Below are 14,567 nucleotides of genomic sequence, written 5' to 3' on the forward strand. Positions count from 1 at the left end.
CTGTACTAATGAGGTATGAACAGAGGATTCTAGAGATTAGATCGATATAATTATCTTCATCCTTAAGAACAAGTACAACAACTACTTTGGTTTTGGAAGGGTTTAATGGCTTAACTGATTGTAAAGTAAGGGTTGAAAATGAAACCAACCAAGTAAGGACGACCGAGGGAAAGACAACACACATACACAGTTGACGACAAGACGTACACGTGGGGCGGTGACGGTGTCATGCATTTAGTTACGGACCATGTTGACCAAGTGGGCTGAGGGCACAGTCGGTACGGCACAATCACATTGAGATTGATAACGCGGTTAGGTAGTCCTCAAGGTTGGATATTTCCGTCCCTGGTCTAGTGCCAGCCTCTAGTGCGCAAGTAGGAGCTCTGTGTACATGATCTCACAAATATCACTTCCTTTGCTCAAGCTTTGTTTATTCCATTTATTTCCTATTAGCTTCAATGTTCGTTGCTTTCAATTAAGTTATTTTTAGAAAACTGCTAATGGATAAAATTTAAAATTATTTTACACTATAATATACCATCATTTATTGCTGTGTGAGTAGCATATTATTTGGACAGTTAAGTACTGGGACCGATAAATCTGCTTGTTACTTCTATATGAAATATTAAAATATTTATTTTGTTTAAAAATATTTAATAATTTTTAAACACTATCTACACTTCTTTTTGACCTTTTATTGTATTTAGTGTTGCGTTGGGTTGGGGTTGTAAAGTTGGGTTTTAAGAAATTCATTTTAAAATGGTGTAAATAATAATTTTTTTTAACATATATATCTTATATAAAGATGTACATCTTTTCTTCACAATGGGTTTTATTCAAGTTGACAGTTTTAACCCTTTTAGAACCATTGATTTTCATATTTTCAATAGCAAAAAGACTGTTTATATTTTACAAACATTTTATTGGTTAATGTGAATTTTCTAAAACAGAAATAATAAAATTAGTTTTTTTTTATTTATCTTGTGATCAACTGGAAAGAAAAAACATAAATAGTTTATTTTGTGCAGAAAAATGTTGTTACCTACTCTAAAACACAGAGGTAAAACAACAAGAATTCAATTTTTTTACATGAATTAAAAAAATAATGTTTAACATAAATACATATATTTGTAGAGGTTACTTGTTACAAAATTGCAAGTTATCTAAACAATTTTCATTAAAAATTAATTGAGATATAAGGGAAAATAATAATAATAGTAAAACTTAAAAATTGAAAATAAGTAAGTAAAATTTCAATGTAACCATTGATTGACTATTTGTGCAAATTGACAAATGGCATCAAAATTATAAGTGGATATTAAGTTATTCGATAGTCAAAAAAATAATATTAATATGATACAATATTTAATAAAATTAAAATACATCCTTTGTACTTGTTTAATGCCTTTTAATAATTTTATAATTATTAGTAATCCATAGTAAATCACAGTAAACAATAAATGTATACAAGCTCAATATACGGTCAGCTGGCTTTTGAGTGTCAGTTGCACAAGCAAGTGTTGCCAGGTGTCAGTTGGAGAAGCAATTATGCAATTCTTTCTTCCTCACACTCTTGTGAATTGAATCTTTGCTGAGTTCAAGACATATAACAATGTACAAACTATTATTAGATTTAGGATCCAAATTTGGTAGAATAAAAGTTAATAATAAATTTAATTGGTTATAAAAGAGTTAAGGTACCTTACAGGCTGTGTCTGGTGATGGGTTATGTTTTTTCTATTCCCTGCCATATCCTAACTATGGCAGTCAGGCATGTAAGGTCTGGAGCAAGAACAGACTTTCAAAATGGTTGTAGTGGGTTTAAGGAATTTAATTGCAGCTTCTCTCACAGTTATAAAAATGTTGTCTCTTTGGGTATAAACTATCCTGAAATGTTAGTAAGCTAAACATGCAGCCAGAGAAGCATATGAAAATTATAGTATATAAGAAAGAATACATATATTAACAGAACTTCTGATAATAACATCTACAGTAGATTACCATTAAAAGGCATTATTTAACATTATATTTCCAGCTTAGTTAAAATCATTACTTGTAATAATTATTAAGTACTGAGAAAGAAGGTAAAAGCAAATCTGTAATGCAATCTCATATGTAATTTCACGAGTCAAAAATCATACACTGTAACAATTTGTGACCGAACTGATTGTTGCAAATATGCTGTCCTCTGATCTTTTAGTGCGGAAATCAGTAGCCTTTTTTCTTGGACCAAGAGAGAACCCTACGTACCAAGTTTCAACTTTCCAGGACATTTCTATAACAAAGACAGGCAGACAGACAATGACACGATTGTAACAATGATCTACAGTGTTCTTAATAAAAAAATTCGGTTTCCTTGTTATATTACCCCAATCCAAAGCTTGGTAAAGAGATTCTAGTAATGCCATACTTGTATCTAGTGTTTTGTTGAAACATTGAATATAATCAACTGAACCAATACATGCAAAAACCTTTCCTCCCAATAAAGTGAGATTAATCATTATAAGTAAATGTTTGATAGGGTCATTCATATTCTCCAAAATATTGTAATGATGTAGATAATGTAAGTGTAATTGCTAGTTTCTTTATCATTGTAATATGTACATACATAGCATGATGAGTTCATAAAAAAGGTCTGGAAATACTGTAATATTAGGAATTTGACCCTACCAGTAAAATTGTTATAGTTATAACGATAAATATTATTAAGAAACACATACAATTCAACTTATTTCAATTATTACAAGTAGTATTGTTATGTATTTTATTAGTTCAAATGCTGGAAGCTAACTGTCCTCTTTGTACAAAGTTAAAATTCAAACACTAATTCACCTACGTAGAATTAGATTATTAACTCAATTTAATTCAATTAGAATTAGATAACTCAACGCTATAAAACTCAAAATCATTGGTAAGTCAATTTTTTCAAATTATCTTGAACTTCTCATACTATTCAATATTAACTTCACTAATACAACTGGAATAGGTAGAGCCAATGGTCTCACGGTCTGACTTTGGATCTGCGTTAATCATAACACATTGCACTTTTTATCAGAACTGTTGACTTGTACTGTACTGACTCTCCTTATTCTTTTTGATACAGTCCTCACACAGAGTATCTTATCCCATAAATATTGTCCTATGAGGATGGACAAAATAAGAATAAGAAGGGGATAGGCCTCTCCTTTAAAACATTGTCTATTTTCTGGAACAGCATATTAACAATCTATAACTCAGATTTCTACCTATATAAGTCAAAGTTATAATCAGTTTACATATATAACTCGAAGTGAAACTGGATAGGCATTCATATTGTGACAAGAATATCTCCCACCCCTTGTCCCTGTATATTCACCTATTTACTGAAGTGTTCTATATCACATTTTGTAATTTCCTACTACATTTGTTTGTGAATATGATACATTTACCTATAGTGTATTTTACTGAACAATAAGGTTTTTTGTTGGTGCTTTTCTGTGTGTAGTGTGATAACAGATATTGTATATGTGATGTTCAGTTAAACGAGTAATTATGGAAGTTCACTAACTAGCAACACTTTCTAGACCCAGTTCAATAATCTTATTGGCTCTCTATTACTCAAAGTCACCCTTGCTAACTTGTAACTTGTTTACTCAAATATTCAATAAGTCATATATATCACAATATGTTAGAAGGTGAGCATTTAATCAGTTATTTGTAGATTTTCTGTTGTCTATATTATTCTAACTGATTCACCATTGCTCTACTCAACCAAGATCAAAAAGAAGACACTATCTTTGTTTGAATACAATGTTCAGTAACAATACTTTTTCATTATAAGTTTCAATTACCTCAAAAACTGTACCATTGGACTTTTATATGTTTTCCATAACAGCATTTTAACAAGGGAAAACAAATATCTGAGATGAATAAATTCTCTGCTCAACATGATACAATGCTGGTTAATAGCATGCATTCATGAGCCAGCAAGCTTCCTTTACAGCCTTCATTTTCAAGCTTTACGTTAATTGAATAATATACTAATCATACAAATAAGATACAATCAACCTACCACATACAATACTGGATACTACAGTAGTTCTGGTTATTATTAAAAATATAATAATAAAAACAAAACTGAAAATTACACATGTTGTGTTAAATATAAATATATAATTTGCAGCAGTCCTTAATTTTAATGTATTTAAAAAATTAAATACAAAGTAAATATATTTGTTTACATATCAACATATTTATCATTGGAATTGAAACAATAAAATATTCCTATAAACCAAATTGATTCTGTAAAAGCGCTGTGAGAGGACAGTTGTTTAAAAATATGTGTATTTATAGCACATTTATTAAGCTGTTTGTGAGACAATGATTTACTCTAAATAGAACATTGTGTAACTAACATTTCTTTCACATTACCACAATTAACCCAAAAATAGAAATTAACTCCACTATTTGACATTTCTTCTGATGTTTAACTATTGAACTTTAATGGTTGTTTCTATTTGGAAGACCGGTTAGACTGTTTTAAGAGTAGCACACAGCGGAATAAATAAGTTTAAAATAGCAACAATAGCTTTGGCTTGAAACGAGAGGAACTACAACAAGATGGGCATAACACGTGTTCATCATTTCAGCACTGTAAACATTTCTACTTGTTGATAGCTACCAGTGAATGCAGTTTTTCAATAAGTGTTTACTTAATACAAGAAAATGTTTATCCAATTATTTGAGAAAAATATATAAAACTTACTTCATTACTTATTTACTTTGATATATATATATATATATATATATATATATATATATATACTTGGTACTATACATACTTGAGGAATTACTAGTACTAAAAACTATCTTTATCAATACCAATAACCAGGAACAATAGTTACTTAATGTCAACAATAAATTTAATAAGAATAATAACACAATAACTTTTAACACATTTAAAACAAAATAATTTATTACCAAGTAGAATGTGAATAATTTATGCCAAAACTTAAAATTGATTATCTATGATAATACAAGGCATTGTTACGAGAGTCACTGTAACATAATTAACTGAAGAATTATTTTCAAAGTAGAGTTAAAGTTCTTCAAAGTATAAGTATGTTATCTGTCTGTAACACCAGAATGGTTTCCATTATATTACAACCAAATTAGCTATTATGATATGATTATACTTTTAAATTGCATATTTTTGCGTATATATATAAAACAAAATTTTATTTCGAATGTTTATACAATTTTACTATACATTGCTTAGTATCAAAATAATAAACAGTGCATTCTTTTACTTTAATATTTTTACAGATAAAGTATAAAAAGTCTAGAGATCTAGTAGGAAAGTTTCTTTAAACTAAGACCAATCCAGATTTTTGTGGAAAAAATGTATTACAATCACTGTAAAACAATAATTTCAATTGGTACTTATCTGTTCCAGAATTATATTTCCCCAGTAAATATTTTTAATCTCTATCCATATCTAATAATTATGCTTAGATGTTGCTCTTAGTTCCCAAGCCAAATGTGAACAGTTTCACTAGTCATTGACTGCAGTCCAGGAGAACTCATCGACCATAAACTTCAAGTGTAATCAAGATAATAATGTATAACATATAATTTTGAATCCTTTTCATCTAATAAATTTTAATGTCTTCTTAATTAATAATCAATGAAATCTTATACTGTGCATTTTGGAAGGCGTTTTATAATAAAAGATCATTGTTTTGATTTTATTATATTAGTACCTCCATATTTAAAATGCTATAAAGGTAATAAAATTGTATCTGATCAAATAATTAAAAATCGTAATAAAAAAATATGAAAAAGTTCTGTATTTTTAAAAAGTTTTAAGAATATTTGTATATACCTGTACAAAATAATACAGTATTTCTCAACAAAACTGGAACAAAAAACAAATATTTAATATTCCTAGTTTTAATATTTATTTTATTTCACGGGGAAAGAATATCTAGAAATTACTCTTCAGAGGATTGGGTTTACTATCCATGGTTACTAACAAGCAATTCAAATTAAATTAATTTTTAATTTTGAGTTTGTTGTCATTGACTTCTTGCATGTATTATGCAAAGATATTTTAAGCCTCTGTTAAAGTGTCAATCAAGCCAATCATAAAAATTCAGAAACTGTTTGTCGCTGGATAAGCTATAAAGAAATGTCTGAAAGTGTTGGGGAAGGTTGGGACAGCTATGAATAGCACAAGTATTTTGATATACTCATGTGTATGCTATTATTGTACAGATTACGTCATCATGTCTAGAATGCTCATGTGTTTCAATTTGTACAACGTTACTTATCAGTAATTTGTGGAAATAAATGAGATTTTGATTTGATTTATTTTATTCTTAATAGTAACATTTAAATAAATAAAAGAGAACAACATAATCTAAAAACAATAAAGAAAATTAACCTTAGAAAAAGTTTCCAAATAATAGTATTAAATAAAAACAGTGTAAAAAGGATATAATCAGCACCAATTACATTCCCAGTTTTTATATATTGAGAGAATAAGTAACATAATATCCTTGAATAATTTTTATTCTCTGATATGCGCTTTCACGAATTATCCCATGATCATAGCCAACTGCATTCAATACTATAAATTATGAATACATAAAAATCATAACCAATTATATTTTATAAAATGAAAATCTTTTTCAGTAAAGTTTGTTGTAATTTGGGATTACCTTCATAATCTTAGTATGTATATATATATATATATATTTAGGGTAGGGGTATGAGAAGAAAAGAGAGGAATACCTCAATTTCTGAACTTTATACCCACATTAGTAGATAATAAGTTTAAATTTCACCTCAATTTTCAAAACTCTACTCTGATTTAACAGCAAAAGTTTACAGAATATTGTGCAGTTTAGAAAAGACACATAATTAAATTACGTGTTTTGTACCTATTAATGTATATATATATATATATATATATATATATATATATATATATATATATATATATTCTCATGAAAAAATCAAAGTAACTAATTACAATGTTTATATTTACAAACAATAGTCTTAGTGTCTTCAACTTTCACTGTTTTGAAAGTGTATTGGTATCTCTAAATTACAAAAGATATTGAAATAAGGAAATGCAAATCATATTTTTTGCAGTTGTTTGAAAGAAAGCTTCTGAAAATATATCAAGAAAGGGTAGAAGAAGCAAAGCCTTGAATTGTGAGTATATTTGAAAAGAAAGTTAATCAAGGGTATTGCGGCTAAGGAACCACTGAACTAAAAATAAGGACCAAATATAAGTGTATCTGATTCTATCCATACTTAACTATGTAAATTTTCTGAGAGAAAGAATCTTCCAAAATCTTACCTCAAGAAGGATTTAATTTAATTTATCAAACATATATCAGTACTAGAATGAGACAAAACAAACTGAGTACTTAATAAAAATCTAGAAAGGTTGGTTTTATTTGTTAATATTTATGAGTTAAGGATTGATTTGTATATGTAATAAACTGACAATATCAAAAAAATGTTATATTCTTAGAAAACCACTGAAAGTGTACAAAAACTAGTGCCTGTGACTTTACAGGTCTATTTTGACCCAATACAAATTTCAATGAATACACTAACTATAACTTCATTAATTTAGAGTACAACGATTTTGTTTAAAAAAATTAAAATGTACTTGTTTTTAAATGGATTAAAAATACATTAAGCAATTAGTAACGGAATTATAAAAAACAATTATAATGTGAACAATTTTAAAAAGACACAAGATTTTAAAAAGACAGAGATTAAAAAGAATCTAATGGGAAGAGGAGTGGAGTGTACAGAAAATTGGTAAATATCTCATATATTCTTCATGTAGTCTAATGTTGAAATTTAGGCTTGGAGAATTACTGTAAACAATACCTTGAATTCTAAATTAAAATACGAAGTATTCATGGAACGTGCTATAATAAATGTAACCTGTAAATTGAATCTCCAACTCGGGAATCAGTTTTTTAGAAAAATAATCAATTTTGAACAAGAAGGATAAAAGAAATTTTGTGAACTTCATGACATAAACAAGACACTAGCTGCTCCTTTTTGCTCTTTATTCATACATGTAGGAGAGGTAATGTGACGGTGTACATTAAATATAGAAAAGTTTTTGTAAAATATATGAACACACTTTTAAAAATAAATTTTAGTAAACATCATCTAAATTGTGATAGACATCGTAAGAATGGTTTGATTTTTATGAAACTCAACATGTAAGTCTATTTAATTCCACAAAATATTTTTGTTTTTAAACTTAAAATTTTCAAGATCATTCTTATTTTGTTTCTAAATAAAAACTACCTGGAGGCCTTTTTATTTTTAATTATTATAGTGATTTTTATCAAAAGACAAATATGTTTTGAACTACATCTGCATAAAGTTATTGTTTAATTATTGTTTAATAAACATTTATTTTTATTTTGTGCAAATATGCTATTCAAGCTCCAGGGATCCAAAGACAACTTGATCTTGAATGTTCAAACCTTTCTGATCACATGGGAATGGTGAAATACAATGTATAGTTTGTAAAGGAAATAGGATGCAAGATTCTTTTAATTTATGCAGAACAAAATTTTGTTTCTTAGGCAAGAAAACTTAACAATCAATCAACATTTTAATAATTTTTAAAAGGGGAACATGAAAGCCTTACCATTAAATTGATTTATAAATAATTCAGTCTTTACTGACTTTGTTATTTTTGAAATTTGTCATGATTCAAATATGTAGTCGACTGTAAATTTATCATAACAATAAAGGAATAATTAATTGCATCTATGTTTTGGCTGTTGTTCTGTGTAAACACCCAACTCTTGGCTTAGTATGATAACTGTATACCTTTCTTAAATTTTTAGCATGCAATAAAAACTGTAATTAAAATTCTAAGTGCTATATGGTATACATAATCATAGTAAACAACAAAATTCTTTTATGGAGCACTATATTTTTCTTACTAAAGTATCTAGTAATAAAAGTAATATATTGCTTTAATTAAAATACTGTATAAAACAATTTTTAAAATTATTTTGTAATTGAAGCAAACAGGATTTTTCTACACATTTGCCATCGTTCAGTGATACAAAAAAATTAGTAACACTACGTTTTGAGATCTGTAATCTGATCCCTTCTTCAAGTAAATAACTAACCTAACACATAATTAAACTAGGTTAAAATAAACACATCATACCAGAGCGTTGTGACTTGCGTTAAGTCAGGAATCACAACCACCATGTAGTATGTCAACTTCACTAACTCTAAGACATGCACTTAACAAAAAAAACTAAATACAACACTAATCATTAAAACTTAACTACAGAATACAGGTCAGTTGTAGGTGGTTGGTCGACAAATGCATACCTATTGTGACCTGTATTTTGTAGTTCAGTTTTAATAATTAAAGAATTAAAGTTGCGTTTAGTTTTTATAAAGTGCATGTTTTAGAGTTAGTGAAGTTGACACACAACATGGTGGTTGTGATTCCTGACTTACATGTGTCATAACGCTCTGGTATGATTTTTTTATTTTAACCTAGTTTGTAACTATATGTTAGGTTAGTTATTCACCTGAAGAAGAGATCAGATTGCAGATCTCGAAACGTAGTGTTACTGATTTTTTGTATCACTGAATGATGGCAAATGTCCAGAAAAATCCTGATCCTTCACAATACTTCCATCATAAAAAACAAACTTCAAACAAAGGATTTTGTAATTATAAAGAAACAAGATGAATAATAATGGTGAAATATTAGTTAAGCTAAATAAAGCAGAGACAGGGAGCAACTTACATGTTCGTTAATAATGGGAAAAGTTAGAGTTTAACCAAGTAAGAGAAGCAGAGAACAGGTGAAGGAGCTCTTCGCAATAGCAGGCCTGTAAATTACCAAAAGCAAATAATTAAATTAGCTGGCAAATTCATAACAAAAGCTGAAAACATTCTGTTTACTCAATGAGAAAAATCAAACTTAAAGAAATTTGCATCTCTTTCTTTCATCTCAACATAAACTATACTTATTAGAAATTACTACAGATAAGCAATAATATCAAATGCTATTACTTAAAAAAAGAAATAATATAGAACACAAAATACTTGAGCTTTCGAAATACATGATAACCATTCAAAAGCCATGAACTCTGGCAAAACATTGAAAGCTAAGCAATAATACACCACTATCAAGAATATTTTACTGTAAACCGTTATTTAATCGAAATATAAAACATTACAATGTAGATACAATGCTTAATCGAGTTCAAAATATATAATCTCAAAATATTGAATAAAAAATAATTTAGTATTTTAAAATTCTACATTTCTATTTGTGTCTGGTTCTGCAGTTCTTGCATTATGCTTAACTCGACCACACTTCCATTTTGTTTTAATCCATATTTTTTAATTTGACTACTTATAAAGGTGAAATAGTAATTTATTTGCTGCGTTTTAAGGGTTTATGTGTGTGGGCCTACATTGTATTTGCACTTATTCATACAAGTACACATTTAGCAATGCTGGAACTGTACAAGGAACGCCATGTAAAAAAAAACCTTAAGGAACGTAATCTAAGTAGTAAGGACACCCAAGAGGTACTTACACTCGTACTTAGTCAAATATATTAACCACTATATCAGATCTTATTAGTCTATATCATACATGAAAGTGTTTTATTTTAATGATTTAAATATATTTAGTAAAACATTGAACTGGTTTGAAATGAGACTATCAAATTAGGTCAAATACACTATTCTATAAAAAGATCTTTAGTTCATAAAAATATAATATTATTATTATAACATTAAGCATGAAGCAGGATTCTCATAATCCTACATGAAAACTATGAAATTTAGTAAATTCCATTGATTTGAAGCAGTTTGAGAAATAAGACAGGAATTTCTGTATATAAGTAAATGAACATCTTGATTAAAACATTGAATCGGTCATCAGATTTCCCACAATAAAATAATAATCAAATAATTGAAATGGCCCATTTATTTTTTAATAAAATATTGTTCAGTATTAAAAGCATACAATAAACTAAGTAAAAAATAACCATACAAATCTTCTGAGCTGATAGCATTAAATGTAACAAATATGAAGATACAATGTTTTACTTGATTAAAATATTGAGTCTAGAAATAAGTGTATATATGTATATGTCTTGACACCAAAGTGTTGTAGAAGAATTTTTAAATAAGAATTTTGTATATTTATCTTTTTAAAATAATTTGTTATAGGAGAATTATGCAGTGTACACAAAAACATTCTGCACACAGAAAATATGAAATACAATATTCAAATAACATTAACACCATCAAAAATACACAAGTGTAGGTAAGATTCATTGACATGTCCGTGCTCAGACAATCTGTTGCACAGATTTATAGTCAAATTGTTTAAGAATGTCTCAATTTCATGTCTTATTTGTCAAGATAAATAGTTGTTGATTCAAAATAGACATAAGTCTGTATAAACCTACAGACAGAAAGAGTGTTTTATTTGGAGCTGGATATGTTTAGGTTTCGATTTTCAACATCAAACATCTACAACTAGGCTATAAATAAAATGATTAGGGCCTTTTTATGAACTATTCTGTATTGGTGTCATCAGGTTCAATCATATAACATGCATTTTTGTTTCATCAAACTATTTCATACATAATTAATTAATTACAGTCTTGTTTTTATGGCAACAAATTACAACTAGATACAACATATGTAAATATATTAATTGCTCCATTAATAGAAAAGTTATTTTACAACTATAGTATTCAAATAGATAAAAATGTTGTCTTCTGCTTAGCAGAGTAAAAATGTAACAAAAATTGATAAAATTAAAAATTGAAAAGTTGTTATGAATAATCTCCTGCAAGTTAAGTCACATGTAAACTATAATTCATAAGTTATTTTGTAGTGTAAGGAAAATTACAGTATTAGAAAGAAATGAAAAGATGGAATTTGGCAGGGTACCTGAGTGAAGTATCCACTTGTGCAGAATGATGGTGAATGTGTCAGAAGCTCTCTCCCACCCAGAGCTACTGACAAAGCTGAAAATATCTGGTGACTTCCACCCACAGCCTCTTCTATTGTTTTGCACAATAACCATCCCAAAAACATTGACTGAGATCCCACAAGTGTTAGTCATACAACATTGTCTGCCAGCTACTAATTCGTCTGCTGCCATTTCTGCACATCTGCTGCCATCATTCAATATTTCCTGTCCCTTTATATCCATACAAGATTGAATATTCAATATTCTAGGGAAATAGCTTAAATAAACCAAACTTTAAAGAATATATAAATAAATAAAAAGGTAAAGTATTGTACTAGGACAAATTCATCAACTTAATATCACTAAGGTTAGAAAAAACTTGAAGGAATATGATGCATTTAAAGATAAAGTTATTTAATAAGTTACCAGTAAATGCACGGTTTAATATACAAACATACATATAGGAAATTATTAAAATATAATGTTTTTACTCTGCTAATAACTTTGAGGTCTATGATTTTACTGCTTAGTTTGTGAGTGCTATTTTATCCTAATATTCAAAGTTTTGCTTTGATTTTTCTTGAATTTATGTATATTTGATCATCATTTATTTCAAACTACAATCATAAAATTGTTATCTCTAATGTTTTAATTTTAATGTTAAGTGTTCAATCTTTAGCATGTATTAATTATATGTAATACAAATTGATACATGAAATTGCATAACATTAGACATACAAAGTTAAGGTTAAATAGACTTTTTGTAACTGTATAAATACAATAAAACTTTTGTAGACAATTGACTCAATTCATATACATGAAGAACTGTCTATAGATCTGTATCTGTATTAGTCCAAGTAAAAGTTGAGTTTATATTGAAACCAAAATTATTCAACTTGATATATTATGGTAAAAAGTTTCCGTTCTCCCTGTCTTGTCTCTATATTTTGTAATCTTGTATTGTAAATCAAAGTGTAATTTTGTTCAGGGCAAGGATACTCAACACAATGGGACTATGGGAGGGGACAATTTATAATGGTTCTGAAATAATTAAGATTAAACTGATATAAAACACACATATTTTTCTTTTCTCAACTCTGATTGGTCGAGCAAAACTGGCATAATGCTCTGGGAGTGCATGAGAAGGAAAGGTATTAAAAATATGTCAACGATTCATTAGAGAAACAGCTTTTATAACCTGCCCTGCGTGTTGAAGTAAAAGTTTGGGGCCATGTTCCATGTGTAAAATTAGTATCAGTGATTTTAAGTGTTGAATTACATTCTAACTAAACATTAATGACTCTTAAGATCTGGAGTGTTTGTTTTAAAAATGGAGTATATAAAGGTAAACAGAAGATGTCTGTGAAAATCTGGGTAAATTATATATATATATATATATATATATATATATATTACTGCAAAAGAACGGTTTGATGTATTGACATAAAAGAATGTGATTTCTCTATAGAGAGCCCATTGAAAATATGTTCATCAAAATCTATGTACAGGGTGTTCCAAAATTAAGAATCTAGTGCTTGAATCTAAAGATTTTAAAACATAAACATAGGGCGAATCATACATAATTTTAAAGCTCTTGTTAAAAGGAACTTATTTGTGAAAACAAAATTCACTTATCTTAATTTGTTTGAAATTGGCGACCATTTTTTTTAAACTGTTGAAATTTACGGAACACCCTGTTTTTTTATCTGTTTGAGTTTTGTAATTCCAATATCTTGCTCACGAAAACTCTGCTTCATTCTGATATACCACATGACTACTCTTAAGATTATTTTGGTGTTAACCCCCAACTCAAATTTTGAAAAATTCAATATGCAAATGCATAATGTTGAACATCATTTTAAAGGTCTTGTTAAGACAAACAAACTTTTTTCGTATATCTCCCACGGTTGTCAAAAATAAGCAGAAATCTGTTTTTCACATAATTTTTCCAAGGTATTTTAGTGACACTTTGGTCATTAACCTCCAAAGCGTGCAGGTCTAAAACTCATGTTTATTTTTAATGGTTTAAAAAATTGTTAAAGTAATACAGACTGTAATTTATAAATGAACATTGAAAACAGAACAAAAATCTTACTTAGTTTATTTCACTCAATTACTGGTTCTCAAACTGCAATCCATTACTTTATAAACACAGTTCTACTCTGGAAATGAAGCTATCAACTGCTCGTAACACATCTTGGTCACTGATCATATTTTTATAGCATTCCTGATTCGCTGCATCATATCTTCGTCTGTTGTTGGTAGTGTTCATTACATCTTTCAACATACTCCATAGGTATAAATCCAGGCATGTCAAATCAGGAGGCATGTACATTGGAGTATAGTTGACAAGACCACCTTTTCAGATCCTCCTTCTAGGTTTTTGTTTATTGAGAGTTTGTCTAAAGTTGGCATAATGAGGTGGTGCCCTATCGTGCATGAATCACATATTTTCCAAGTCTTCTCAGCTGGGCTATTATTTGAAAATCAGATAGTATCCTGATAATTAATAAGATATATAAATATCAAATTACAGAAGATTGGAAGCTTCTGAAGCTCTTGTGGAA

At 28.3% G+C, this 14,567-nt stretch overlaps 1 protein-coding gene across 34 annotated transcripts in view; it reads right to left on the reverse strand.

Moving 5' to 3' along the window:
* The window catches only part of LOC124369014 (calponin homology domain-containing protein DDB_G0272472), a 75,730-nt gene extending 63,647 nt beyond the window's left edge, over window positions 1-12,083 (reverse strand). For 19 of the 34 annotated variants that reach the window (XM_046826670.1, XM_046826666.1, XM_046826662.1 and 16 more), the window contains exon 1: window positions 150-299. In XM_046826670.1, the coding sequence (XP_046682626.1) occupies window positions 150-184 (35 nt within the window). In that variant the 5' untranslated portion in view covers window positions 185-299. Of the gene's footprint in view, window positions 1-149; window positions 330-9,805; window positions 9,891-11,978 lie in introns of those variants that run through there. The other 15 variants (XM_046826652.1, XM_046826642.1, XM_046826650.1 and 12 more) reach the window with 6 other exon arrangements.
* Between the last annotated feature and the right edge of the window lie 2,484 nt (window positions 12,084-14,567).

Source organism: Homalodisca vitripennis, chromosome X, assembly GCF_021130785.1.
Source record: "Homalodisca vitripennis isolate AUS2020 chromosome X, UT_GWSS_2.1, whole genome shotgun sequence".
In the NCBI taxonomy this organism is placed as follows: Eukaryota; Metazoa; Arthropoda; class Insecta; order Hemiptera; family Cicadellidae; genus Homalodisca; species Homalodisca vitripennis.